The sequence below is a fragment of the Saccopteryx bilineata genome, chromosome 3, assembly GCF_036850765.1.
Source record: "Saccopteryx bilineata isolate mSacBil1 chromosome 3, mSacBil1_pri_phased_curated, whole genome shotgun sequence".
Classification (NCBI taxonomy): domain Eukaryota; kingdom Metazoa; phylum Chordata; class Mammalia; order Chiroptera; family Emballonuridae; genus Saccopteryx; species Saccopteryx bilineata.
This window is the reverse complement of record NC_089492.1, coordinates 307,223,273-307,251,150: the sequence shown is the minus strand read 5'-3', so window position 1 is coordinate 307,251,150 and position 27,878 is coordinate 307,223,273. Positions and strand designations below refer to the sequence as shown.

At 49.3% G+C, this 27,878-nt stretch overlaps 2 protein-coding genes and 1 pseudogene across 2 annotated transcripts; 1 reads left to right on the top strand and 2 right to left on the bottom strand.

Annotated features, from left to right (window-relative positions):
- Nucleotides 1–430: 430 nt before the first annotated feature.
- On the bottom strand, nucleotides 431–10,052 carry LOC136332081 (beta-1,4-galactosyltransferase 3-like). Its single transcript, XM_066271343.1, has 6 exons — nucleotides 9,841–10,052; nucleotides 2,010–2,160; nucleotides 1,680–1,871; nucleotides 1,046–1,168; nucleotides 783–887; nucleotides 431–663 (listed from the first exon to the last, which is right to left on the bottom strand). Exons 3-6 carry the CDS (start codon nucleotides 1,703–1,705, stop codon nucleotides 624–626), a joined length of 294 nt encoding a protein of 97 aa, XP_066127440.1. The 5' UTR covers nucleotides 1,706–1,871; nucleotides 2,010–2,160; nucleotides 9,841–10,052; the 3' UTR covers nucleotides 431–623.
- Nucleotides 10,053–11,284: 1,232 nt separating this feature from the next.
- On the top strand, nucleotides 11,285–18,966 carry LOC136332079 (cytoplasmic tRNA 2-thiolation protein 1-like; annotated as a pseudogene).
- Nucleotides 18,967–20,176: 1,210 nt separating this feature from the next.
- Nucleotides 20,177–24,540, bottom strand: LOC136332068 (sialic acid-binding Ig-like lectin 5). The gene is made up of 9 exons (XM_066271329.1): nucleotides 24,486–24,540; nucleotides 24,026–24,406; nucleotides 23,528–23,806; nucleotides 23,209–23,256; nucleotides 22,772–23,029; nucleotides 22,403–22,687; nucleotides 22,094–22,193; nucleotides 21,225–21,306; nucleotides 20,177–20,683 (listed from the first exon to the last, which is right to left on the bottom strand). Exons 1-9 carry the CDS (start codon nucleotides 24,520–24,522, stop codon nucleotides 20,489–20,491), a joined length of 1,665 nt encoding a protein of 554 aa, XP_066127426.1. The 5' UTR covers nucleotides 24,523–24,540; the 3' UTR covers nucleotides 20,177–20,488.
- Nucleotides 24,541–27,878: the final 3,338 nt, after the last annotated feature.

The window sequence follows — 27,878 nt, the reverse complement described above, 5'->3', positions numbered from 1 at the left end:
TGTGTGCCTCTTGTTCTTTTCAAACAAGACAGCTGTTCAAAGACTACATGGTATTCTACCATGTGGACATGCAGTAATTTATACAAGCTTCCTCACATTTTATTCACTATTTCCTCCTACTCCTTTTTTGTTATAAAAAGCAGAACAGCATAATCTTTAAGTGGACAGGCCCAGGAACCAGGTTCCTGTACTAGATTATCAATGGGGCAAGTCAAATTCATCTGTCCTGGTTTTCAAAAGGAAGATTATAAATAGTGCCTACCCCATGAGTCTGCATGAGAAGTAGGTGGGTGGGTGTTAAGTACTTGGAACTGGGTGGAGCAAACCAGCACGTGGTGAGCCTGAGAGGGTCCCCTGAATGAATGGATGGATGAATGAATGAATGGAAATGAAAAGGTGCGGATTAGGGATGACAGAGAGAAGAACCTGGTAAAATAAACAATCCTTTAATAAACCAGGGGAGAGGTGGGAGGGGTTCCCAGCAGCCCATATCACAGGTTCCATTCCATTCCAGCCTACAGATACCCCTCAGTTTGGTGCTAGGACTTCTGGGGCTGAGACATTGATGTCCACAGTGAGGTTGGTATAGAGGAGCTGCAGCTTCTTGGAGAGCAGCCTGTAGCCTAGAGACTTTGTGCCATCGTGTTGCCACTTGCATCGGATCTGGGCTAGGAAGCCAGGATTCGTGGGGAAAGGGGGGTGGGGTGTGTGTGCAACAGACATATAAGCCCAGAGCTCAGAGATGACCCAGGATTGGCAACCCTATTCCAACCCTGACTCACCTGTGGCGACTCTGCTTGTGGCTGGGGTCCAGCCCCTCCTCCAGCATGTGGTAGTGGCCAAAGAGCAGATGCGGGCGTGAGAGCAGCATCCCACTTAGTTTCAGCCTTAGAGGGTAGAGAGCAGGGAGGCCCAATGCCTGTCTCCTCTGGTAGGATCTCTATGCCGAGCCCACCCTCTCAGGCCAGGGTGGCCTGTGTTCCTCCCACATGGAGGGAGGGACCTGCCACCCCTGGTGCTATTCTCCCTGGATTAGGGCCCTCACCTGGCAGCGATGTCTTCGTCCTCATAATCCCAGCCCCAGTATGTGTTGGGGAAGCCGTTTATCCTCAAGTAGTGAATTGGGCGCAGGGCAAATACCCCTCCAAGGTAGCCTCGATAGGGCAGCCTGGAGAGGCAGAGAGAGTTGGAAGCACAAGAAATTTCAGGTAATGGGCCCTGGCCCTTTTCTAGTCAGGAACTCCAAGGTAAATTTCTAGGTTAGCTCTTCTCCACTTACCCCTATGATAACTTCTCCTGTAACCCCTAGGATGTCCCCTTGCCTGATCCTAGGGTAGCCTTTCCCCTGGCCCTTGAGATGGTCCCTCACTTGACCCTGGCATATCCACTCCCATCTTGTGACCCCATTGATGGTCCTTGCTCTCTCTCATTCCCATCCTCTGACCTCAGTTAATAACCTGTCTGCCTACCACTTTATTGTGTCCTGACTTCCTCAAAATAACCAATTCCACTTATACTTGACACCATATCCAAGAGGAAGATTCTTCACTGTCTGCGAGGTCCTTCCCAGGCCCCATGATCCTTCCCTCCTCTCCAGGGATCAGGGTCTGGGAGGTACAGACAGGGCAAGATCCTAGGAAGAGCAGGACCTGGCCAACATTCCCCCTCCCTCCACCTACTTATAGTTGAACTTGTCAATGGCCATGGACACAAGGGTAGGGAAGATGTCACAGATGTAGAGGTTGCAGTCATCTTCTGGAAGTAGGTTCACATTGTGGAAGAAGTCACAGTCTCAGTCCTCCTCTTGCATGGCCTCCCAGAACCCCACATTGCGGAGTTTGCCCCGGTTGAAGGCGGTGTTGTTCACCTGGCTGGACAGAGATGCTCAGTGCTGTCCTCACCAGTACACAGCAGCGTTATCCCACCTAACAGGCCCATCCTCTCTCACCTTCTCAAGTGCCTGGAACCCCTTCTTATTCCCACTGTGGAGCTGGAAAATGCACACTTACCCAGGGAGGTGCAATCCAAAGGTTACCTCCCTTGGGAAACTTTTCTTGGGCCCCATCCCCATCCTAGGCAGAGTCAGTAGCTTCAGCCTCTCAGCTCTCCCTCCGAGGCCATCTTCAAGTTTCTCAAGGACCATCACCTTCAAGAGGCCATCTGAGGCAAGCAGAGGTTAGGAGTGATTAGGGACCACCTGGGTCTCTGTATGTTTCTGCTCCAACTAGACAATGACTATGTCTGATGGCCAGGAACATGATAAATTTTGCCTCTCCTCTTTCTCTTCTTGTTCTATCTTCATCATCTTCTTTATCACCATCACCTCAACCATTACATCATCACTTATTATCATCATGTCCATTATTGGCATCATTATCACTATCTGCATTATCTTCAGCACATAATCCCCTCACCTCCATCATCACTGTTACCATCACCACCATGAACACAATCATCCTCACTACCACCACTGCACCACCATTATCATCACTGTCATCAGCAGCAGCAGCATCCTAAGTATCACCATAATTACCAGAATCATCACCATTGAAACCATAATCGCAATCATTGAAATCACCATCATCATCACACCACTTATTGAGCACCTACTATGTGCCAGGCATTGGCGTCACTGCTATACACTCATTAAGTCAATTAATTTTTCCCAAAACCCAGTGATGTGGGTGTTATCATTCTTGTCTGATGAATGAGAAAACCTGGCACAGAGGGTAAGTTCCACAAGTTTATACATAGTTATTCTGAGTAACAGTGGGATGGGTGGGTGGATGGATGGATGGATGGATGGGTGAATGGTTGAGTGGATGGGTGGATGGATGGATGGATGATTGGTTCAACACTCAGACCACACACATAGTAATGAACAAGGCCAGAATTCAAACAAGCATCTAATTGATCCCAAACCCTTTTAATGTACCCCATAGCTTTATTGCCCAATCTGGCCAGCCCTGGCCTCAGGCCCAGATTTAGTGAAATGAAGTCTTTCCCGGGGACAGCCATTCAGGCTGATCCCAAATTCAGCCAGTCAAGACTAAACCTGTAGCCCTTGACTCTGATTTCTCCCAATTGAAGATCTTCTAGACTCATAAATCCAGCCCATCAGATACTCTGACCCATACACTCAGCTTAGAGCGACATCTTCAGTTCTATGCTCAGAGTACTCTGCCCCTTGCCCTTGCCCCACTCCATTCCTGCCACACCTGGTTCAACACGTATATGGCATAGTGCAGTTGCTGGCGCTGCAGGAAGGGGTGCAGGTGGAAGAGCTGGTGCTGGAGGTGCTGGACTTGCCTGCCATAGGGCATCACTACTGCTGTGTGGTGCCATGTCTGGCAGTCAGGTGGCTGGTATTGGCCTCCCAGGTCCACCAGGGGGTTCTTTCCCACCACCTGCTCCATTGTCAGGTTCTCTGGGATCATCACCTTCAAGGGGCCACCTGAGAGAGGGAGAGGCTAGAAATGATCAAGGACCTACTCCGGAAACCCTAAAACCCAGCTTAATTGGGTTGAATTATTCCCCATCCTCAAATTCCTGTCTTTGGAATGTGGTTTATTTGAAAATAAGGTCTTCACAGACATATTTGGTTAAAATACGGTCATACTGGATTAGGGTGGTCCCTAAATCCAATGAAGGGTGTCTTTATAAGAACATGTGAAGCCCCAGAGAGGAGGCAACCACGGAGGCATAAAATAAAGTGATGTGCCTACAAGCCAAGAAATGTTGAGGACTGCCAGCAACCACCAGAAGTTAGAAGAGAAGAATATGATAGTTTCTCCCTCAGAACATCCAGGAGGAACCAACCCTGGCCACTCCTTGATTTTGGACTTTTGGCCTCCAGACCTGCGAAAGAATAAATCTCTGCTATTTTAAGTCACCCTGTATGTGGTACTTAGTCATGGCAGCATTGGAAACTAATACACCAGCACAAAGGACTCTGAGCTTCCTCTGTTGGCTCAAAAGTGCCCTGTCCTCCTGGCTTTCCCTTCACCTCTCAATACCACCTCCTTTGATTCTTCCCTCCTCTTTCCCAGCTCCCATGTTTCTCTCTTCCCCCCTCAGCAAACTCATCATCTCCTACTGCTTTTCTTTCTGTGGACCCCAATGGTCCCAAAGCTGCCTCTTCAGCCCCAAGCCCAATGAGCCTCCTACATGTCTCCTCCTGGGTGGTTCTCAGGCTGCCCACTTTCCCTACACCTCAGCATATTGTCCCTTCTCAGTTCCCCCTATCACTGAGGGCTCCATCACCCACCCACTCACCCCTAGTTGTGCCTCCTCTCTTTTTGTGATGGACCACATTTTTTCCAGAGATGCCCACAACAATGTCTTTTACCCAACATGTCCCTCTTACAATGTGACATTGACATTAGTTCTAGTAAGAGATGTGTCTCTATCCCCACACCTATAAGTCAGGTGGGATTTTTCTGACTGTTTTAATGAATGGAGTATGGAAGAACTGATGTTATGAGGCTTTTGAGGCTAGATCATTAGAGGCCATTTGGCTTCTGCCTTGTTTATACAAATACTTACTTTTGAAGCTGTCAGCCACCATGTAAGCTTTAGGCCACCATGCTGAAAGAAAGCCTGAGCTATTGTGGAGAGATTGCATAAGGAGAGCGAAATGCCCAGTCAGCTCCTGCCATATTCACTCCTTACTGTTGAAGCTCTAGCAACATCTCACTGGGTAAAAGATGTGGACTACAACCACCCAGCTGAGCCCTACCCAACACTCCTGACACACATGACCTTTGAGAGTTAACGAATACTTAAAAACACTACGTTTCAGGCTGACTCATTATGATGCGGCAATAGATAACACTGGGAACAATTTTTTTCCCCCATTTTCTGTTGCATGAGATTTTAGAACTTTTTCTATATATCTCTGCATTGCTGATTCCAAATCTGAAGTCAGTTTTTTCGTGCATGCTCTAGTTTTCATGCAATTTTAATTTATTTTTGTTACAGTTAATGGCATGCATTGGTTTTTAAATTGGAGTTAAATAAAGGGCAAGGACTCTTGGATTAAACATAACCACAAGGCAATAATGTTTTACAAACATCACTTTTACATAATTGTAGTTGTTTTTAATTATTATCTGATAAAAATACCCTTATTTTAAGATTGAATCATGGCTTCTTTGAGTAGGCGTAAATGTAAGAATAGTCCTGACACCTTCTGTTATATATGTGGCTGTTACACACTTCAACGTCAATAGTGCAATATTTCATCATTTGTGACATGTGCGTACATTGCCTATTTTCAAGTTCCCCTTGGTGATCAAGACAAGAATTGGGCTCCTCATATTGTGTGTCATAATTGTGAGGAAATGCTTCGTGACTGGACAAAAGGAAAACGTAAAGGAATGCCTTTTGGTATTGCCATGGTGTGGCATGAACCATGCAGTGACTGTTATTTCTGTCTGATTCATACAAAGGGCATCATCAAGAAAAAACGGCATATGATCGCATATCCTAATATTCCTTCAGCAATACAACCTATCCCACACTCTGAGACACTCCTGGTTTCAGTTTTCAGTGGCTTTATTTCTTCTAAGGATGAAGAAAGTGAACATGGTGATCAAGTGTATTTTGATAAGATGCATGAGGAAATGGTTGTAGAATCTGAAGGGTTTTCTTCTGATGCCAAGCAGTCATTAACCCCTCAGCAGTTTAGCCAACTTGAATTGAATGACTTAGTAAGAGATTTGGGCCTATCAAAGAAAGCAGCTGAGTTATTAGCCTCCAGGCTTCAAGAAAAGAATATACTTCACCAGTCAGCTAAAGTATCCCATTTCAGGAAGCCTGAACAAATTTTTGTGGACTTTTTTTTCTGAAGACATACACTTTTTTTTACTGTCATTATATCAGTAGTCTTCTCAGCCAGCTAGGTGTTACCACTTACAGCCCAACAGAATGGCGGCTATTTCTTGACAGCTCTAAATGGAGTCTGAAATGTGTTCTCCTACACAATGCTAATGTTTATGCAGTGGTTCTGATTGGTTATTCAACTCATCTGTGAGAAGATCATAATGACATAAAAATTGTCCTCAACTTTCTGAAGTATGAGAAGCATAACTGGATCATTTGTGTGGATCTTAAAATGGTAAATTTCCTGCTAGGACAACAGAGAGGTTTCACGAAGTATCCTTGCTTTCTGTGTTTGTGGGACAGCCGAGCTCAGGAGAAACACTGGACACAGAAGTGGCTGAAATGTGAAGCTCTGGAAGTAGGGATGCAAAATATTGTGAATGAACCTGTAGTTAATCGAGACAGGGTCATTTTTCCCCTTCTTCACATCAAACTTGGCTTAATAAAGCAGTTTGTTCAGGCTTTGACTAGAGAAAGTGAATGCTTTCAACATATTATTTCTGCTTTTCTTGCTTTGTCTTTTGAGAAGATAAAAGCTGTATTCGATGGACCTTAAATTCGAACCCTCATACGTGATGAAGAATTTGCCAGGAAGATGAATAAGGAGGAGAAAGCAGCATGGCAGTCTTTTGTGGCAGTTACAAAGAACTTCCTTGGCATCAATAAAGCAGAAAAGTATGAACTTCTGGTTCAAAGGATGCTGTTGGCTTTCCGCAACATTGGATGTAACATGAGTGTTAAGATTCACTTCCTAAACAGTCACCTTGATAAGTTTCCTGAAAATCTTGGAACTGTTAGTGATGAGCAGACTACTGCTGAAGTATCAAACAAGACTGTCCTCAACAAGTACACAAACGCAAGAGCTATAAATGCAAATTTTTGCCTGAACAGAATTTAAATAAGTTTTGCGCAAGTTTTATGATTAAAATAAGTGTTTTAATATGTTCTATTTCAAAATTTTAGACAAATTCTGATGCAATCATATCTTTTAGTGTATTAGTGTATTTACTGCATTATATAAATTATATTTTCACAAAGATGATGCCCAAGAAGACATTCTACTTCATTATGTTAAACTAAACGTTGAAAATTTTATAAGATGAAAATCTAAAATCTTGAATTGCAAAAAACCCTGTATTTTACAGAGAAAAACGAATGTCAGATTTGGGATCAGCACACTCGAATTAGGTAAGAACAAGTGTTTTTGTGGATGCAACAAAAATTTTGTTCCCCAGTGTAACCAGCTCTTTTTTCATCACCTCCCACCACCAATTCTACTTCCTTCTGCTTTCAGGTTCTGCTCCCTCCTCAGCTTTCTCACTTTCTGAACCTTCAGTTGGCACATGTGGTTCTCACATAAATAGCACATAACATCATTTTCTTCTTAAGTCTCTTGGTGATAATTTTGCTAGATCCTATTCTTTCCATAGCAAATCTTATTTTAAAACATTATTTAGCAATTTCCCCCAATGTGAACCAACTCTAAGCTTTTAGGTTTCATTGACTAATAATACAAAAGGAGTTCTGACATTAATCAAACATTTGCCCAGTGCTGGTTCATTTCATATTCAAAACTACCCTTTGATCTCATAGATAAGGGTACAGAGGCACAGAGAGAAATCACCTGCCCAAAGTCAGTCAGGTGTAAGAGCCTCAATTTGTTCCCTGGCTTACATGTGTGGGTGCCTTCCCTTCCTTCCACTACCAGGTTGAGAATATCTTGGGGGACAAGGGTGGGAGAGGTCAGGGAAGGCTTCCCCAAAGAGGGGTCTTCTGGTTAGGTACTGAAGGGTGAGTAGGTATTTATCCCCCATGCCAAGTGGGGGGAGGGCATTTGGCAGAGAGATGGAGGTACCAGAGAGATTGGTGTGCTTAAGTAGCAGTGGTAATGGTAACTAACATCTACAGAGCACTTACTATGGCCCAAGAGGTCCAAGCATTCAACCTTAGCACTGACATTTTGGGAAGGTTAATTCTTTGCTGTGGGGGATGTCCTGTGTGTTAGAGATGTAGTAATATTCCTAGCCTCTATCTCCTGGATACCAGTACCTCCAAACCCAGCAGTGACAACCAAAATTGTCTCTGTCAATAGTCCTCTGGGGGTCAGCTGCTCTAACCTTATCAGGGCTATACTATTATTACCTCTACCTTATGGGTGAGGAAATGTAACTTGTCCAGTTACACAACTAGGACAGTAGTCCCAGGATCTGAACCAGGCACCTCTATCCTACCACATCCCACAGCTAGCTTCCTGCCTAAGCTTTGTGTTCAGTGGGGTGCAGGTAACAAGAGGAGATGAGATGTAAGCGAGGAGCAGCTCAGGCAGGGCCTTGAACACCCTGCCTGCTCCATACCAGGCCTTGTGCCCACTGATGCTGGAGTCCCACATTCACACTGGAATCAGTGTGTTGGGGAGGAGTGAGGGCGGGAGTCTTCACAGGAGGCGGAGACAGCAGGTGCAGACTCCTGCAGAAAGTTATTTAGTTGGCCAATGCAGGGACTGTGGTGGCTCTGTAGTGAAAGATGAGTCTAGAAAGTCATCGGGGGCAGACTGAGGAACTTGACCTTTAACTGAGAAACTGCAGACGATCATCTGCCCTCTCCAGAAGCCCGTGGCATCAACACATAGTCTTTCCTCCTCAAATATTGTGTTGCCACAAATGAAAAGCAAAATGTCTGCAAAGCATCCATGAGAAACCTGTGCCCAAACTGTGCCAGCTGGCTGATGAAGGTGGCCACTAAGGACAAGAGGAACTGGTCCAGCTCTCAGCACCGCCAATTATTGCCACCCCAAATAACTGAGATAAAAAAGCAAAACACTGCCCATCCCCCACTCTCCCATGGCACTGGTCTCAACTCTTTACATATATTAACTCATTTGGCCCTCCCAACAATTGCCATGATAGACTGGACAGAGGACTCTGAAGCCCAGAAAGGTTAAGCCACTTACTTACTCAAGGTCATACAACTGAGGGCTTAGTAACTCGGCCAGGCTGGTTTTCACATCCTCTTTTCATCACTGATGCCCAATTTGAAGTTAACCTTCTTTTTACTAACTTCTCACTCAAAAGTAAGTGAGTCACACTGAGATCTGCTTACATATTTAAAGAAACTCTGAAAGCAGAAGACTAAAACACAGAAACACCTGGATTTGAACACTAGTGTTGGGATAGAAAACCAAGGTACAGCAGAATACCATTAGGCCAGGGTTCCCCAACCTTGTCACTATCACTGTTTTTAGCTGGATAACTCTATTATGGGAGGGCTCTCCTGCACAGTGATTAGTGGAACCCCTGGCCTCTACCTACCACATACCAATCACATCTTTCTCCTCGCCCCCTGTTTGTGAGCACCAAGTGTTCCTAGACACTGCCAAAAGTTCTCTCGGGGGAAAAACTCACCGAGAACTGACTTGGTCTGTCTGTAAATTGCTTGAGTTTCTGAAACCCACACCTCACTGCCTGCTTTAAAGGAAAACTTGGGCCTGGCCGAGAAAAGGAAGCCTTCCCTGATTATGAGAACTAAATGAGATGAAGATAATGGAAGTTGACTGTTTGGTCAAAAAAACACTTTCCATGTGAACTCATTTATCTTCACAAACACCCTGCGAGTAGGTACTATTATTGTCATCCCCACTTCCCAGATGAGGAACATAGGATGGTGCGTGGGAAGTGCCAAGCAGTGTGAGGCACAAGCTGACCGCTCATTAAGTGCCGTCCCCCCATCCCCGGCCCCCAGATCATGGTGAGCAGCACCTGTAACCTCTGGCCTCCCGCAGCCCCTCTCCAATGCCTCCCCTTTAAGCTTTACTTTTCCTATCTCCCCAATCGGGCCGATACACCCGTGTCTCACAAGACAAGACGGGGCCTGGCTCAGAGGAAGCCTCGGGAAATGATTAACAAATGAATAATTCTGATGACCAGGATTCAATCCTTACAAAAGATGCCCCCCACCAACCTTCACTCTCAATCCTGTCAACGGACTCACAGGGAGAGACACCAGAAGAACTCAGAAAATACCACGTAGGAGAACGCGCAGTCTGGGGGCTGGAAGGAGGCTGCCACTTTAGACCAGGAAAGGCTTTGCGGGGGCCTGTGCCCCGAGGAGCCCTCCGTTTCACGGGTCTCACCTGCCCTTGATATCTAGTTCTGCCTTTAACTCGGCCAGGCAGAAGGCGTGCACACTGATGACGAAACCACGCCAGCGCGTTACTACTAACCGGAGGCACGCCCCAAACCGAAGCACGTGAACCGCAAACCCGAACCTACAAGCCCCGCGCACGCACCCAACTGCCCTGCTGAGGGGGCGCGCCAAGGCCCAGCCTGTGGCCCCCCGGAACGTGCCCAGCGCACGCGCTACCTCTCCCTTTCGCACCCCAGTCGGAAACCTCTCCGTCCGCACCACAAACTCTTTACTGCTCCCAAGAAAGCACGGAATCTGAAAACCATCCCGTCCATCTTTGGAATTAACTGCACTGGGACACGGGACGCAGCAGCACAGAAAAATTAAGACACTGCTTCAGCTTCTGCGCAGGCGCATATGGGAAGTGGCCCAGACGGGCCTGCAGCATTCAGAGAGCGTCGGGCACCGCGCGTGACGTCACCACAAAGCTCCTGTCCGAGAGCAGTAAGCGTAGGGGGCAGAACCGCCTCACGGGCATCTGGGGGTCGTAGGCGGGTAAATCCAAAGCCTTCTGGGAGTCGTAGTTCATTTAACTACTTCCGCGTTTTCCGGGAGCTTGGACCTTCCACCAGCACAGACTGAGCTCAGGTGTCCCTTCCCGCGGCGGGCTAGTCCCGGCCCTTTGTCGCGCTACCGTGTAGGATTTGATGGCCTCCATATTTCCCTCCCGCGCATTCCAATAGGCATCCCTGCGGAGATGGCACTCCTCTCCGTGATCCCCCAATGCCTGTCTCCCGGCGGCCCTCCAGGTGAAAGTGCCGTAGCAGCCGGTGTCCCTGCTGACCCGCTTTGGACTCAGCGGCCGGGCCTGACTCCTTCGCATTCCCACTGCCCAAGCTCGGTGCGGTCGACTGCACTCCCTTTCCTGGCCAAGGCGGAGACTTCTGGAGCCCAGAGGAGGCGCTAGACCCAGCCCAGGGTTCAGAAGACATCCTCCTTTGCGCTTTCCCCACCCAGCTCCGAGCTACCACTGTTGCTCACCTGGATCTTTGCAGAAGCCTCCCCACTGTTTTGCCCTTCCCACTCTCCAACCTTACTCACACCATGCAGCCTGAGGGATCTTGCTAAAATACAAATCAGATCGCGCCCTCCACAGGTTAAAACCATCCAGTGATTCCTGTTTCAATAAGAAAAGTGCAAGCTTCTCACTGTGACAACCTCCAAGGCCCCGACCCTCTCCCGGTCAGCCACAACACAGATTCCAGCCAAATGAACACAGACAGGTCCCGCCCTTCAGGTCCTTTGTTTTTGCTGTTAACTCTATCTGTAACATTCTTCCCATCCTGATCTAGTTAATGCCTGACGCCTCAGCCTTCTATTCATCTCAGACGATAATTCCTTTTTATTATTCCCCATATTTTTAAAAGTATCTTAGTTATTTCTTACTTGTCCATGGGTTGGTTCCTCTACTAGACTTTAGTCCTTGCAACCTTTCCTGGTAATTCACTGCAGTGGTCCCAGTGCCTAGGATCCCCTGAGTTATTTGTTGAATGAATGAATGAATGAATGAATGAATGGTTAAACTGAGGTTTGAATGCCTGCCTTGAACAGTGCTGAAGGAAGAGTGTTCCAGGCAATGGGTTTTCACTGGGTGCTATCCAGGCACCCTCCCCGGAGGCAACGACCCCACAATTCAGAACCAACTGTAACCTGCCTCCTCCCTTCTCTCGCAGTCCAGGGGAAGCCAACCCCTCCCATCGTGCCCGGACCCCGCGATGCCTGCCTCGCAGTGCGCCTCCTGCCACAAGGCCCGCGCCGCCCTCCGCTGCCCGCGCCCGGTGCGGCGCCTGCTTCTGCACCACCTTCGAGACGAAGGTGCTGCACACGGTGGTCGCGGGCCACCTGCTGCCGCCTGGCGCCGTGGTGGCCGTGGACGCCTCCGGCAGAAAGGACTCCACAGTGCTGCGCGAGCTGGCGCCGCGTCTGAGCATCTCGCTGCAACTGGTGGCCGAGGATGAGGGCATTGGTGGCTACCGAGACGTGGCGCAGGCGGCCAAGCGGCACGCTAGGAGCTGCCGCTCACCGTCGTGGCCTACACTGATCTCTTCGGGGACTGGACAATGGATGCTGTGGCCCGCAGCACGGCCGGCTCCGGTCGCAGCCGCTCGTGCTGTACCTTCTGCGGGGTGCTGCGGCGCCGGGCACTGGAGGAAGGGGAGCGCCTCGTGGAGCCACTCACGTCGTGAGAGGTGAGCATATGCTCGATAACGGGAGGAACTTTGTGGGAGGATCGGGCGCACGCGTGGACGAGGCCAGGCACTGAAAAAGGGCTGAGGTGCATGCCCTAGAAGTGAAAAGGAGACCGTGGGTATGTCCTCAGTGGAGGTTTTCAGTAAGGGAAAGGGGACAGTGCCCTCTGACGAATCAGGAGCATGGTAAGGGTGGGTCCGTGGGATGGGGAAGGGCAGGTGTGGTAAGCTTTTGAGTTAGGGCCATCATTTTGGCGCGCGCGCGTGCGCGCGCGCACACACACACACACGCACGCAATGGCAAATAGAAAGCTGGAGGGGTGCCCTCTAGGGGCTAGCGCTGTGATTCTTTGCATTTTTAACTGACATTCTTTAGGTTTATCCTCACAAAAGGAAGGTGTACAGGGCTGTGTTCCCATCTGTGGTTTGAAACGTAGCTGTGTCTTTTAACTCCTTTTCTGTCTCAGCTTTGCCTCTCTGATAACTCTTATTCTCCCCCAGTCGTTACTTTAGTAGATAATTATTGACCATTTATTGTGCACGAGATACAATCTATGTAGCCTAGAGCAGGGGTCCCCAAACTTTTTTTTTTTTTTTTTTTTTTTTTTTCCATTTTTCTGAAGCTGGAAACAGGGAGAGACAGTCAGACAGACTCCCGCATGCGCCCGACCGAGATCCGACCGGGATCCACCCGGCACGCCCACCAGGGGCGAAGCTCTGCCCACCAGGGGGTGATGCTCTGCCTATCCTGGGCATCGCCATGTTGCGACCAGAGCCACTCTAGCGCCTGAGGCAGAGGCCACAGAGCCATCCCCAGCGCCCGGGCCATCTTTGCTCCATGGAGCCTTGGCTGCGGGAGGGGAAGAGAGAGACAGAGAGGAAAGCGCGGCGGAGGGGTGGAGAAGCAAATTGGCGCTTCTCCCGTGTGCCCTGGCCGGGAGTCGAACCCAGGTCCTCCGCACGCTAGGCCGACGCTCTACCGCTGAGCCAACCGGCCAGGGCCAAGGGGTCCCCAAACTTTTTACACAGGGGGCCAGTTTACTGTCCCTCAGACCGTTGGAGGGCCGGACTATAAAAGAAACTATGAACAAATCCCTATGCACACTGCACATATCTTATTTTAAAGTAAAAAAACAAAACGGGAACAAATACAATATTTAAAATAAAGAACAAGTAAATTTAAATCAACAAACTAACCAGTATTTCAATGGGAACTACGGGCCTGCTTTTGGCTAATGAGATGGTCAATGTGCTCCTCTCACTGACCACCAATGAAAGAGGTGCCCCTTCCAGAAGTGCAGTGGGGGCCGGATAAATGGCCTCAGGGGGCCGCATGTGGCCCGCGGGCCGTAGTTTGGGGACCCCTGGCCTAGAGCAAAGTACCTAACCTTGGTTTCCTCTTTTGTAGATTGGGGATATTGATAATATCTGGGTCCTAGAGATGTTGAGAGTTAGATGTGTGAAGCACTTAGACTAGAGGCTGAAAGGCAGTGACCACGATGTAAACGTTTGCTGTTATGATGCACAGCACAGCTTCTGCTCCTGCCCAAGTCTCACATATAGAATTGCAACCTGATAGGTGCTAATAAGGAAAATTACACTTGTGAGTTTGCAACAGGAGGACCTAGTGCAGGGAGAAAGGTGGGGACTAAGGAGGCATTTCCCGAGTGAGCTGAGACCTGAAGGCTGCATGGGTAAGGAGGTAAAGAACCAATGTAGTTTGGAAGAGGTGTTCTGAACAAAGGAAACAGCTTATGCAAAGGCCCTGAGGAGAGGATGTTGAGAAGCCCCAAGAAGACCCAAGTTTTACTGTATAGACTCAAGTATAAGATGACAAGATGCAGAGTAAGATTTAACTTAAATGTTTTGGCGACTGTTAGGTAGTGACAATGACCTAATGCATCTCAGTGACTTGCATTCTCAGAGGCACCTGGGACTCTGCTTAGGTGCCATTTGACTTTTCCTGTGCAATCACGGAAGCGCACTGAGGCTGAAATGGTACTTGTAGCGTGAAGCACTTTTACTCCCTCCGTGAAAGGGCACCTAACACAGGGCCTGCCTGGCCCAGTAGGTGGGTGGCAATGGGGACACCCCAAGTTGCTCCCTGGGAGCCTGTCCTCCCGTTTCTCATTGTGTCCATCTCTGCTTCCACAGGACTGCTCCCCCTTGTCCCCTGGGTCCCCTTGACCAACAGCGCCCCTCGCCCCCTCCTGACCTGCCCCCCATCTCCTGCAGGCCACAACGCCAACGACATGGCGGAGACCGTGCTCATGAACTTCCTACGGGGCGACGCAGGCCGGCTGGCCCGGGGCGGGGGCCTGGGCTCCCCGGGCGAGGGGGGCGCCCTGCCGCGCTGCCGCCCGCTGCAGCTGGCCTCGCAGAAGGAGGTGGTGCTGTACGCGCACTTCCGCCGCCTCCACTACTTCTCGGAAGAGTGCGTGTACGCGCCCGAGGCCTTCCGCGGCCACGCGCGAGACCTGCTTAAACTGCTGGAGGCTGCGCGGCCATCGGCGGTGCTGGACCTCGTGCACTCGGCCGAGCGCCTGTCGCTGGCCCCGGCCGCACGGCCCCCGCCCGCCGGCGCCTGTTCGCGCTGCGGGGCGCTGGCCAGCCGCGCGCTCTGCCAGGCCTGCGCCCTCCTGGACGGCCTGGACCGCGGCCGGCCCCGCCTGGCCATCGGCAAGGGCCGCCGGGGTCGCGACGAGGTGGGACCACTGGGGACGCCTCGGGAGCAGGAGCAGGTCCGAACCCCGGCCCCCCAGGCCGTCCCCACCTTCTAGGGAGCAGTTCTCCGTTGGGATCCGACCTGGGAGCCAGGGAGGCTGTAAATGACTAAATAAACCCCAGTAACCTCTGCGCAGAGCTTCGGAGTGAAGTCAGGATGGTACGGAACCGGTTACCTGTGACCCTCGGAAGATGGGCCGGGGCTCCTGGGTCCGAGGCAGGAGGGGGCTTAACAACTTCCCACTTCTGAGCGAGGGAAATTAGAAGGCTGCTTGCCTCGTACTCCGCTGAGGTCTCAGACTGTCCAACTGTGCACCAAGGATTCCTATTTGTAGCGGGTCAGCGCAGTCACCTGACTTGATGGGCACCGGTCACTCACAGTAAACACGGTGCTTCTCTGAGCCCAGCGCAGCCTGCAGGCGCCGCCCCCTCGGTTCATTCGCATCACCTCATTGGCTGTAGCCTGAGCACCGGTAACAACATGAGATTACCTGGCTCGGCAGAACCAGGGTCTGCCTGGGGCTCTTCAAGACGGTGGAATTGCCCCCTCCGCCCTCACACCTGAATCCCTCCTGGTGGCCCTGTGATGGGTGTGGAGGAGCAGCTGGGTGGCCTTCCCAGACCTCCGCTTCTGGATTAGAGCTGGGTGAGCCTGGGTCAGTGACTCAACTTCTCTGGTCTTTGGCTTCCTCCTCTGGAAATGGAATCAAAGTCCTCCGTCAGAGCGCTGTGGTGAAGATTTGATACAGTGCTCTGTAAAACGGGCCGACTTGGTTGTTCACATTCAGGTTTGGCCACCAGGGGGCTCTGGGTTTCAGGGTTGCTGTCCTGCTGGTCCACACTGTGTGAGGCCCAGAGTTTCCTGCCTGACCCCTGGGGAGACTTGGTGTTTTCAGTCCCACCTCCAAGCTTTGCTGGGCTGATCCCTTGTCAGGAATGCCCTTCCTGTCCCATCTTCCTGCTCAGATCCTCGTAGGTCCTGGAAGTCTTCCTGATACTTCCACCCAGCCCAGACCCCTTCCCTTGGGTCTGACCCTCATGTGTGCCCATCCACACTTTTTGGATCTCATTTTTCCTACTTGGACTGAGATTTGAGGGCAGAGACCAAATGTCCCTCCCCGCCAGATAACACAGCATCGCTCATACATTTATTGAGCTCCTAATGTGTGTAGGGGTTGGTGGAAAAAAAGAAGAAGAAACAGGTCCTGGCCAGTTGGCTCAATGGATAAAGCATTGGCTTGGCATGTGTATGTCCGGTGTTCAATCCCCCAGTCAGGACACACATGAGAAGCGACCATCTTCTTCTCCTCCCCTTCCTTTTCCCCTCTTGCAGCCAGTAGCTCGATTGATTCAAGCATCAGCCCCAGACAGAGGATGCCTTGTGGATTCCAGTCAGGGCACTTGCGGGAGCCTGTCTCACTAATTCCCGTCCTCTCACTTAGCAAAAGAAAGGAAGGAAGGAAGAAATGTCTCACTGTGGAGTTTACAGTCTTATGGGAGACAGACAACAGAGAAGTAAGGAGGATCTGATAGTGAGTGCTATAAATAGAAAATGAAGGACTCTCAGGGGAAAGGCTGTGAAGGCTGCTTGTTATTTTAGTTTGGGAGGTCAGGACTTTGAGGGGTTAACTTGGGCAGAGACAGAAGTAAAGCAAGGTAAGTTTCTAGTCATGATCAAACGTCTAATGTCAGAACAATACTTATACTGAGACCAAATGGGGGAAAAATACACACATATACAGAGATATAACAATCTATTGGATGACATCAAAGAGCAACCAAGGTAGCCAGGATCCAGAGAAGAGGGAAGCTTTTTCTGCAATAGGGGCCAGAAGCAGCCAGAGCGAAGGCTAAGAGGCTGGAAATCCAAGCTGAGTTTTCAGCAGTGTCATGGGGCCAGAGACAGTAGTGTCTGGAGCTATCAAGGCAGTTGGGACTCAGGGCCAGAATCCTGGGGGGAGGGAAAAGCTCTGAGGTGACCCCACATGGTGCTCATACTTTACTGTAGGCAGTGTCATGGACCTGGGTAAACAAAACTTGATGTTAGAAGACACAGTAGAATTACAAATTAGAGTCAGGTTCACGAGCAAGTCGGGCCATCCGCAAGAGACCAGTACCCAGCTCCAAACTGACCCAATCCCACACAGGATTAAGAAAGATGCTTCTTGGTTTGCTTGCCAGGAAGCAAGAGTAAGAGAGCCCTAGCCACACGCTCCTATTTACATTTGAAGTGGCTAAATTAAACTTAAAGCTCCATTCCTCAGCCCTACTAAACACATGTCAAGTGCTCCATGGGCAGATGTGGCCAGTGGCTGCCAGAACATTCCATCACAGAAAATTCCATTGCACAGTGCTGTTCTAGACTGTTCTGGAACCCAGACGGAAAATGTTTCAACCAGAGCCTCAGAAAACCAGTACAACTTTTCACACAAAATATTCACTATCCAGTAAAATATTTACAAGCATGACAGGCAATAGGACAAAATGGCTGAACACCAAGAGCAGAGACATGATCACAGGTGATCCAGGTGTAGGAGTTTTGGGCATAGACTAACACACCATGCCAGAACCAGTAGGTGTAGAGTCTGCCAGAGAAATACTGTGAACTCCACGGGTAGGAATAGCAGCAGGGCAGGTGGACGCACAGACCCTCCTGCACCCTCACTGATTCCTGCACTCAGAATTCAGTCACCCTGCTCCTGCAGGGACCCAAGCAACACAGAGGATCAGTGGCAGCCCCTGCCCTTCCCCCACCTGTCCACCCCCACCCCTCAGCCCACTCACCCTCCCCCGCAGCAGGGCCAGCAGCAGTGGGGGCACCATGTCTGCATCTGACAGGGCAGAGCGGGTCCAGGTCCCTGTGTCAGGGAGGGAAATGCCCAGCTGTGAGGTGGGGCTGACGACACCCTCAACCAGAAGCCATGGGTGACAGAGCTGTGGCCAGGCCTGGAAAGGGGAAGTTAGGCTTCACAGGCAATGCAGGGTAGGGTGGAGATTGATAAATCACCTTGTCTCACCTCCCTGAATAACTCCAGCCTGCAGGTGGATATACCACAGCCCCTCAGAGGCTGAGATTCTTGTCCAGATGTGAATCTGAAAGTGACCACCTTACAGATGATGTTTATGTCAAGAGGACCACTTGTCAGAGGACCACTGCTGTCTGAGTTGGTCCTAGGGGCTTGAGGAGACCCACCCTCTAGCCAAAACCACTGAACATTATGGAAAATGATAATTATAAATTTCCTTTAGACCACTCAGGTGCTGGCAAGAAAAAAAAAAGAATTTAGACCCAACTGCAGTAGAGGGTGGAGCCCCAGGGGAAGCTGAGCACTGAAGCCCTTTGTTCTGAGGTATATTTGGGGACCTGGGACGCACAAGTGTTGGTCCTCCAGGGTTGGAGTGTTGGTGGGAGAGCAGCGGTGCACAGGCCCCCTCAAAACGGGATGTGTAAATAGAGCTCTTTCTCCATTTGGTGAGGACTCAAAGGCTGGACCACACACAGCAGCAAATTTGCCACCTGAAACTCAGAAAACTCCATCTCCAGACCCCTCACAAGCTGGGTCTCCTTGCAAAGACCACCAAGGGCTTGAGCGATTGTGGAAACAACCTGCAAACCACTGCTCTTTTATGAAAAAAATAAACCTCATAAATGTTTTCACAAATTTGACAAAGATGTGAAACGGTTCAGACCTCCCAGTAGAAAGCTGTGTGATCGAAAGAAAGTTTCTTAAACTATACAGGAGAAAATGAGATATCAGTGAACCGTGCTGGAGGAAATACTGAATTCTCTTCTTTATATTATATAAATATAATGTTATAAGAATCAATGCTTATTAAAACAATATTAATATTTAGTACCATTATTCTCCTATAAAGAGACAATCAAAGAGTATCAGTCAAAACTGTGGGGAACTTGTGTTCTGCAGGTGGGCCAGACAGGTGGGCCACACTGCTAATAAAAATGGCACTTTTTCAATCGGGGGATAAATGGTGAGAACAAAGGCTTGACTCCAGTGTCACCTCAATAAATTTCATTTTAAAAATAGTATTTTTCTGAGTTGTCTTATATTTTGGTTTTCAGCATTTTAGCTTTTGTGACTTTGATGTGATGTGTTTTCCTATTTCAAGAAAATTCATGTGTGTCACATTTTGTATCATTTTTAAAGCAGTTATCTCTATGTCTGTATAAATATCAGGCTCCACAGAACCTGGGTCTGCCCCGGATGTGGGGAGCAGGTGAACAAGAGGTACCCAGCTCTAGCCCCTGCCACCCACGATGCGGCACCATATGCAGTGCTGAGAGCCCTACAGGAAATACTCTAAGGTTGCAAGGGATCTATGCATAAAAAAGCCCCGCCCCTTAACTTCCTCCTCCCCTCTGTAAAGAGGGCTTACTTCCTGGTTGTTCCTTGTTTGGTGTGTGCACAGCTGGTTAGGGTGGCACAGACAGCGTCACAACTTTTTTTTTCCCTGAAAAACTCCTTTTTGGTGATGAAGTACCTAATCGGCTTTTGCTTATGGTTGACCGGCTGTGGAAAAGATGGCAGTGGGACCTGACCAGGCGGTGGCGCAGTGGATAGAGCATCGGACTGGGACGCAGAGGACCCAGGTTCAAAACCTCAAGGTCGCCGGCTTGGGTGCAAGCTCATCTAGTTTGAACAGAGCTCACCAGCTTGAGTCCAAGGTCGCTTGCTTGAGCAAAGGGTCACTCAGTCTGCTGTGCCCCCCCCAATCAAGGCACATATGAGAAAGCAATCAATGAACAACTAAAATGCCACAGTGAAGAAGTGATGCTTCTCATCTCTCTCCCTTCCTATCTGTCTGTCCCTCTCTCTCTTTGTCTCTGTCACAAAAAATTAAATAAAAAAGAAAAAAAGAAAAGATCACAGTGGGGCCTCTAAATGGGACATGGAAGGGACTGGCGGTCAAGAGGTGCTAGAAGAATGGAAGGTGAGTTGGGGTGAGATGACTCCAGAGAGACAAGATACCATGTCATGAACCGCAAGCCAGGTCCAGGAGCTGGAGGAAGCTGTGAAGAGTTCTGTGATGGAAAATGGCACCAACAACCTGCTACCCTGTCCTCTGTGCCAGGTGACCCCCGGCATTTGAAGAACTTGCCAGCAAGACCTTTCTGTTCAAGAAAAGAGAGACCAACAAGCCCAGCACACACCATATGATGGCCCTCTGTTGGTTGACTTCCATGTGTTAATTTATTTCATGCTCACAACCACCTTTGAGAAGAATGCATGAGCTCTCTGTACAGAATGGGAAACTGAAGACAACAGAAATGAAGTGAATTTTTTGATGACAATACCATAGAAAGTAGTAAAGCCTGCGTGAGCTCAAGTCCCTGTCATCCCGTCACCTGTCTTCTCTGCCCTGCCTGGGGACGCTTATGCAGTAGTTAATGTTGATATTGTCACAGGGTCTCCTCCTGCTCCATCAGTCCTGATTTCTTTCCCCATAGAGGCCGTGATGCCTGCGGCCAGGACTGAGCTCTGAGTGAGTCCTCACTTGCTTTTCTTTTCAATCTTTGAATACACACGGGAGTTGGTTACCTCCTGGTCCGGAGGCTTCTGCGGCTTCATCTTGTGAAAGTTGAGGTTGACGTACTGGAGCTCCTGTTGTTCCCCTGATAGAGGGGCATCTCCAACAGGAAACATTTCTCTTGGGAGCCTGTCTGGCCTACGGTTTTCCCTGGAACCCTGAGTGAAGGCAGGAGAACAGTGTCAGAGAAGAATGAGGCAGACATGGTCCCAAGGGGAAGTTGGGCTGATGGGACACATTTTCATTCATCCTCTTACTCCATATACATTTCTCATGAACTCAACTATTCACTCATTCATTTCAAATTTTCTAATACAACAATTGATTAGAAAATATCAATGAGTTAATATTCAAATTTCATTCTCACAAAAACCCATATGAATGATAACTTTATTTTCTCCATTTACAGATAGGGAAACTGAGGTTAAGAGATGTGAGCTAATATGCACATAATAAATAGAATGTAACAGTTTTAGGGAGATGGTTCCAGCAGCCTGTACCCATCAGAGGAAGGTGGGCTCAGTGGTCAGCAGGGTGGGCAGGAGGCTGACCGTGGGCTCCAGGAGATTGAGGGGAAGTCAGTCTGTCCGGCTGACCACAGAGGGGTGAGTTCGGGGAGATGCTGAGGAGCTCAGTCTGGACTCATTGAATGGACATGCCCACCCCCCACACTGCATGAGAAGACACCCCACCACTCACCCAGGTGGCTGTGCCCATGACAGGGTCCTCACCATCCCTGACTTGGGGTCTCCCGGCCGCTGGGTTCCTGTGGGCTCTCACTCTAAGGGAAGAAGTCAGCAGCCAGAGTGGCTCAGGCACAGGGAGCGGCCCCACTCCCTGACAAGACGACTGAGGCACCCAGACCCTGGGACCAGACTCGGAGACCCTTCTGACATGCAAGTGAGTATCTGTCCTCGTGGGTGATCAGGCATTTGTCAAAGACTGAATTTTCATCACAAAAGAACACATTTACACACAGAAAATTGTACATGAGTGATCAAAACAGTGTTATTCGTGATTATCAAAAAGTAGAAACAGTCCAAATGTCTATCAATGAATGAACCAACAAATAAAATGTGCCCCATTCCTATCATCGAATTTTATTTGGAAATAAAAAGAAAGTACTGACACAGGACCCTTGACAATACCATCCTCTGTGAAAGAAGTCAGTCACAAAGGACCATGTACTGTATAAGTCCATTCACATGAACTGAGCAGAACGGGCAGGTACAGGCAGGACATAGCACATAGGTCAGTGGTGAGTGGGGCTGAGGTGGGTGGAGGCAGGGTGACAAAAGATGTGGAATTTCTTTTTTTCTTCTTCTTTAATTTTGAGCTAATAAAGTTTACAGTTGATTGTGGTGACAGGTGCACAACTCCATGACTGAACTAAAACTTATTGAATTGTACATTTTAAATATGTGAGAATTTTATCTCAGTAAAGCTCTTTCCCTGCCCCCTTAAGGAAGTTCTTTCTGGATGTACTCAGCTTTGTTTTTGTGGGATTCAGTGACTTTCTCTATTCTCCCTACAACACAGCTCCCTGTATTCCCGGGACACAGACTTACATGTAAAGGAACAGGAGACACAAGCACAGGGACAGCAGGGCCATGACACCAGCACCTCCAAGAGCCGCAGGAACCACTCCCGGCCAGGACACGGACTTCCCTGCAGAGGAGAGGGCGTGAGACCACCCACCACAGGACTCAGTCTCCTGTCTCCCCACCCCCTTGCAGAACCCACTGTAGGTTCTGTTCCTGAGGAGATGGAGGGCCCTGTCCTAGCAGTCACCCCGTCCAGGCCGGGCCCCTCCAGCTCCATCTTCTCTGTGACCCACTCCTTTCTCCCTAAGCCCGTCCCCCATTAGACCCCCTGACCTGGCAGCAGCAGGACAGCGGCGCTCTGGGCCCCGTGGACATTGCTGGCCTCGCAGCTGAGTCTGAGGCTGGCGCTGAGCTCCTGGCTGAGGCTCAGGGAGCTGTTGGCCCAGGGCCCCGCTGAGCGGGAGGTGACCCTGCAGGAGGCATTGCTGTGGTTCCCCTCCAGCAGCCCCGCCCCCAGCCGCCAGCGCAGGGAGGGGGCCGACTGGGCTCGGGAGGAGCAGCTGCAGTGCAGACCCTGGTCCTCCCAGGAGCAGGAGGGGCCCAGCAGCTGTGGGGGGTCTGTGGGGAGGGAGGAGAAAGGTTAGCGGTGCCTCTGCCCTCCCAGGACCCAGGTGACCTGCCCACAAGTGTCCCCACACTCACAGAGCAACCAGAGGCTGAGAGACAGAGTCTGGGAGCCCAGCGGGTGCCGAGCCCGGCAGAAGAACTCCCCTTCTTCCGCAGTCCCCACGCCGGGCAGCTCCAGGGTCGCGGTGCTGGAGATGGGGGTGGCATTCAGGGCTGGGGACCCCCGGAACCAGCTCAGCTCTGCAGGGGGGTTGCTGTCAGCCTCACAGAGCAGCCGCACAGCCTCGCCCTCCAGGATGGGCAGGGAGGAGGTGTTCTGAAAAGTCTTGAGGGCTTTGGGGAGAGAAGTGCAGAGAGAAAGAGAGAGAGACTGACCGACAGACGTGAAACCGCCCACAAGAGGAGAGGGAGGGTGATGATTTTCATCCTTGCCCTTCTCATATCTGATCACCTCCAACACACTAATGCCCCAGGGGCAGGTCCCAGCATCACAGAGGAGAGATCTTTCCTACCTGTGACATCTCTGAAGGAGATGCTTATGGTGAGGTTCTGGGGGGCATCTGGGACAAAAAGACATGGCCCCACTTCAGAGGGGAGGGGTGGATGGAAGTCACCCCAGACCTACAGAGGGGAGGTGGGAACAGGGAGTTGGGGTTGCTGTCCCTTTGGCCCACCCCCACCTGCACTCGGGTCCATGCAAGAGTGTTCTCAGGGTAGCTCAGCATCCTGTACACACACACACACACACACACACACACACACACACACACACGCGCGCGCGCGCGCGCGCGCCGTACTAACCTAGGACCCATCCCTCCCTCCAGAACTCACAGGATACATTGAGCTGGATGGTTCTTCTCACGGTCACCCTAGTTCTTACAAGTGTCACCACACAGGTAAGGGTGGTGCCATGATGTGTGGGTGTCAAGAGGAGATTGAGCACTGAGGAATGGGGGGTTCGGGGTTCCCATGACTCCACAGCGGCTCCCTCCCAAGAGTAAGTGAGAGGGCTTCCCCCTTCGCAGGTCCCTGGCAGGCTGCAGGTCAGCTGTGTGGGGCGGCCAGCCTCCAGAGGCTCCAGAATGTGAATGTCAGGCTTCTCTGTCAGGGCTGAGGAGGACAGAAGGAGTTGCCAGGGCTCTAGGGGAGGAGAACCTGAAGTGTGACCCTGAGTGAGACCCGTGCCTCGGGCTCCCAGCTCATTCTGGGTCCTGGGTCTCTTCCAACCACCCTGGGTCCAGGGGCTGGATCAGGGAGGGTCCCAGTGCCTGATCCTGTTCTAGGACAAGGTCCTGTGTCTCTGGGTCATTTCCTGGGTCCCAGCCATACCTGTCACCTGCAAATTCAGCATCTTCTCCTTGTAACTATATCTCACAGAAGTTTCTCCCTCCACTCGGAAGAAGTAGGTTCCTGTGTCACTGATCCTGGTGTCTCTGATGCTCAGGGAACAGTTGTTGTTCCTGGGGTCCGCGAGGAGGAATCGGCCCTGGGTCTCTCTCTTCACTGTTTTATGTGGGTTGTTTGTGGCCACAAGATCATCATAATATGCGTAGGCCCCACTGTGGTACCAGTAGGTGTAGAGTGTGTATTGGGAAGAAGATGAACTCTCAGGGTAGGAGAAGGAGCAGGGCACGTGGACACACAGACCCTCCTGCGCCCTCACCGATTCCTGCACTCGGATCCAATAGCCTGGCTGCTCCTGCAGGGACCCTGTGAGGACACGGAGGCTCAGCTATACAGCATCCTCTTGTCCCCCACCCGCCCACCTCCCCTCCCTGGGCCCACTCACCCCCCCACAGCAGGGGCAGCAGCAGCAGAGGCACCATGGCTGCATCTGACAGGGCACAGCGGGTCCAGGTCTCTGTGTCAGGGACGGAAATGCTGAGCTGTGGGGAGAGGTAGAGGACGCCCCAGCAGGAGCTCCGGGTAACAGGGCTGCAGTCAGGTCTGGAAGGGGAACTTGGGCTCCACAGGCGGGTGATGGGAGGGTGCAGTGGGAACTAGGAATCATCCTTCTCCCCTCCCCACCCGACCCTGCAGGTGGATGTACCGAGGCCCCAGAGGTTGGAAGATCATCAAGATGTGAATCTGAAATTTATCACCTTACTGATGGTGTTTAAGTAAAGTGGGAGGTCACCCAGGGGGCCATCAGAGTCAGAGCTGGTTCTGGTGACACAGGGGGACCCACCCTCCAGCTGACATCACTTAAAGTTCTAGCAAACATTATTTTTAAAAAGATTTTGTTAATTGATTTTACAGATGGCTGTGGGGACGAGAAGTATTCAATAGTTGCTTCAGTCTAGCTGTTCATTGGTTACTTCCCATATGTGCCTTGACGGTTAAGCCCAGGGTTCAAACCGGTAACCTCAGCTGGTGCTCTATCCACTGTGCCTTCAACAGCAGGCAGGGCAAACGGTCATTTTAAAATCTCTTTAGACCACTGAAATGCTGGCAAGAAAGACAGGAATTTAGACCGAACTCCATTGGAGAGTGGTAGCCGGGGGGAAAGATGAGTATTAAAGCCCTTTGCTCTGGGGTTTTGGCGGACATGGGATGCACAAGCATTGATCCTTCAGGGTCTGAGGGTCTATGGGACAGTGACAGCACACAGGCCCCCTCTAAATGGGGTGTGTGAAGGGTGATCTTGCCCCATTGGACGGGGACCTCAAAAGCTGAACCTCAGCACAGCAGCAATCTTGCTACCATGAAGTTTGAGGAAACCATCTTCAGAACCCTCACATGCTCGGTGCCTTTGGAAAGCCCTCGCAAGGGCTCCAGTGATGTGTGGGAATCACCTGCAACCCTGCTGCTCTTTTTTGAAAGAAGGAAACTTGAGAAATCTTTTCCCAAATTTCACAAAGGTGTGAAACAGTTCAGATCTCCCAGTAAAAAGTTGTGTGAATGAAAGAAAGTTTCCGAAAGTATACAGGAGAAAAAAAAAAGTCAATCAACTGTGAAGTAGGAAATATTGAGTGTTCCTCTAGTCTTTATATTATATAATTATTATATTATAGTAACAAGTAGCAATAGTTATTAATAGAATACTAACATGTATTACTGTATGACAGAATTATTCTCCCATAAAGAGGCCATCAGAGAGCATCAGTCAGCACCGTGGACCGTGTGCTGGGCAGGTGTCAGACTTGGGTGCCACACGGCCAGTAACATAGTCTGTCATTTCTCTGAATGGTCTTATATTTTGATCCTCAGCAGTCCAACTTTTATGCCTTGATGTACCACATTTTGTATGTTTTTGAATCAGTGATCTCACCACTTGTATAAACATCAGTTTCTAGAAAACCTTCGTCCGCCCCTTCAGCAGGGAGCAGGTGAGCGAGAGGTCCCCAGAGCCACCAGCCCCCACCCCGGACTCCTCACTGACTGCAGAGAAGACTGTCTTGTGCAAGCAAAGGACTAAAGACAGCAGGACTCCCATGGTTGTGTCCCCACAGTGCACATCACTGAGCAGTCTAGCAAATCTCAAGCTGGAATGGTAGAAAAGACAAGAAATAACAAATCTTGGCAAGAATGTTCAGAAAGGGGAACCCTCTTGCACTGTGGCTGGGAATGTGATTTCGGGAAACCACTATGTAAATCTGTGTGGCAGTTCCTCAAAAATTAAAAATAGAGCCTCTTGAGATCCAGTAATTCCACTTCTGAGAATTTACTGGGAGAAAATTAAAACAGTAACTTGAGGGGACATGTGTACCCCTATGTTCACAGCAGGGTTGTTTAAACTAGTCAAGATGTGGGAGCAACCTGTCTGTTAATGAGCAAATGGGTGAAGAAAATGTGGCGACTGTGGGTGCCAGGGGCTGGGGGTGAGGAATGAGGAGAGTGCTCACGGGCACAAACTTTTAGCTACAAGATGAAAAATTTCAGAAAGTGTCACGTACAGCATGATGACTGCACTAAACAGTGTTGTATTATGTACTTGAGAGAGGCTTAGGGAGTGTCTTTAATGTTATAACCATAACAATGGTAATGATGTGAGGGGATGAAAGTATTAACTACCTTTATTGTGCTGATCATTTCACTATAAATATGTGTATCAAATATACACATTGTGCACCTTAAATTTGCATGTCTTAAATCTCAATAATATCCCAGTAAATCTGGAAAGAAAATCATTGTTTACATCCAAGTAACTATAATGTTCTATGAGGTATATCACCTTTATAGATGTAAGATCATTGCAACATTATTCACAGTGGCCAAGACATGAAACCAACCAATGTGTTCTTCAATAGATGATTGGATAAAGAAGATGTGGTACATACATACAATGACATACTACTCAGCCATAGGAAATGATGACATATTGCATGTACAACAACGTGGATGGGCCTTGAGAACATTATACTGAGTGAAATAAGTAAATCAGAACAAGCTAAGAACTATGTGATTCACACATAGGTGGGATATAAAACTGAGACTCATGGACAGAGATGAAGCTGAAGTTGTTACCAGGAGGAGGGCGTTGTGAGGGAGGGGTCAAGAGGGACAAGTGTAAGGCAGTAGAGAGTGACTTGACTTTCGGTGGTGGGTACACAGCATAATCAAGTGTTCAGATGCGACCTGTGGTGGCGCAGTGGATAAAGCATCAACCTGGAAACACTGAAGTTGCCAGTTCAAAATCCTGGGCTTGCCTGGTCAAAGCACATATGGGAGTTGATGCTTCCTACTCCTCCCCCCTTCTCTCTCTCTCTCTCTTCCCTCTCTATAATGAATAAATAAAATCTTAAAAAAAAAAAAAGAGTTCAGATGCTATAGGGATGTTCACCTGAAACCTATGTACTCTTTCTACTGCGCCACCACCTGGTCGAAACCTATGTACTCTTATTGATCAATGTCACCCATTAAATATAATTTTCTAAATAAAAGTAAATAAATAAAAAAAGTTACTAAACTTGCAAAATAAAAAATATAAGCAACAATAATAATACAAAAATGAGAGGATAGATGGATGTGTTTTAAGTGTTGAAATCTTTTTATTACTTAGGAATAAATAAAAATACCAAAGGAAGAAGAATGGCAATATATTAAGAATGTATATTTTAATAACTAGGCAACTACTAAAGAAAAGCTTGCATAAACAAAAATAGAGAAGAATGGATATATAAAGACATTGACTTTATTTTAAACAGGCAAATAAAGAAGTTTAAGTATAAAGAAAGAAAGA

Coding starts and splice junctions, on each gene's coding strand:
- LOC136332068 (XM_066271329.1), bottom strand. CDS start 24,522: ATGGTGCCTCTGCTGCTGCTGCCCCTGCTGTGGGGGG. Junction 23,257..23,527: donor CATCCAGCTCAATGTATCCT/GTGAGTTCTGGA, acceptor TTTTTGTCCCAG/ATGCCCCCCAGAACCTCACC. Junction 23,030..23,208: donor CTCCTTCAGAGATGTCACAG/GTAGGAAAGATC, acceptor CTCTCCCCAAAG/CCCTCAAGACTTTTCAGAAC.
- LOC136332081 (XM_066271343.1), bottom strand. CDS start 1,705: ATGGCCATTGACAAGTTCAACTATAA. Junction 1,169..1,679: donor ATTGACAAGTTCAACTATAA/GTAGGTGGAGGG, acceptor CTGCCTCTCCAG/GCTGCCCTATCGAGGCTACC. Junction 888..1,045: donor GACGAAGACATCGCTGCCAG/GTGAGGGCCCTA, acceptor CTACCCTCTAAG/GCTGAAACTAAGTGGGATGC.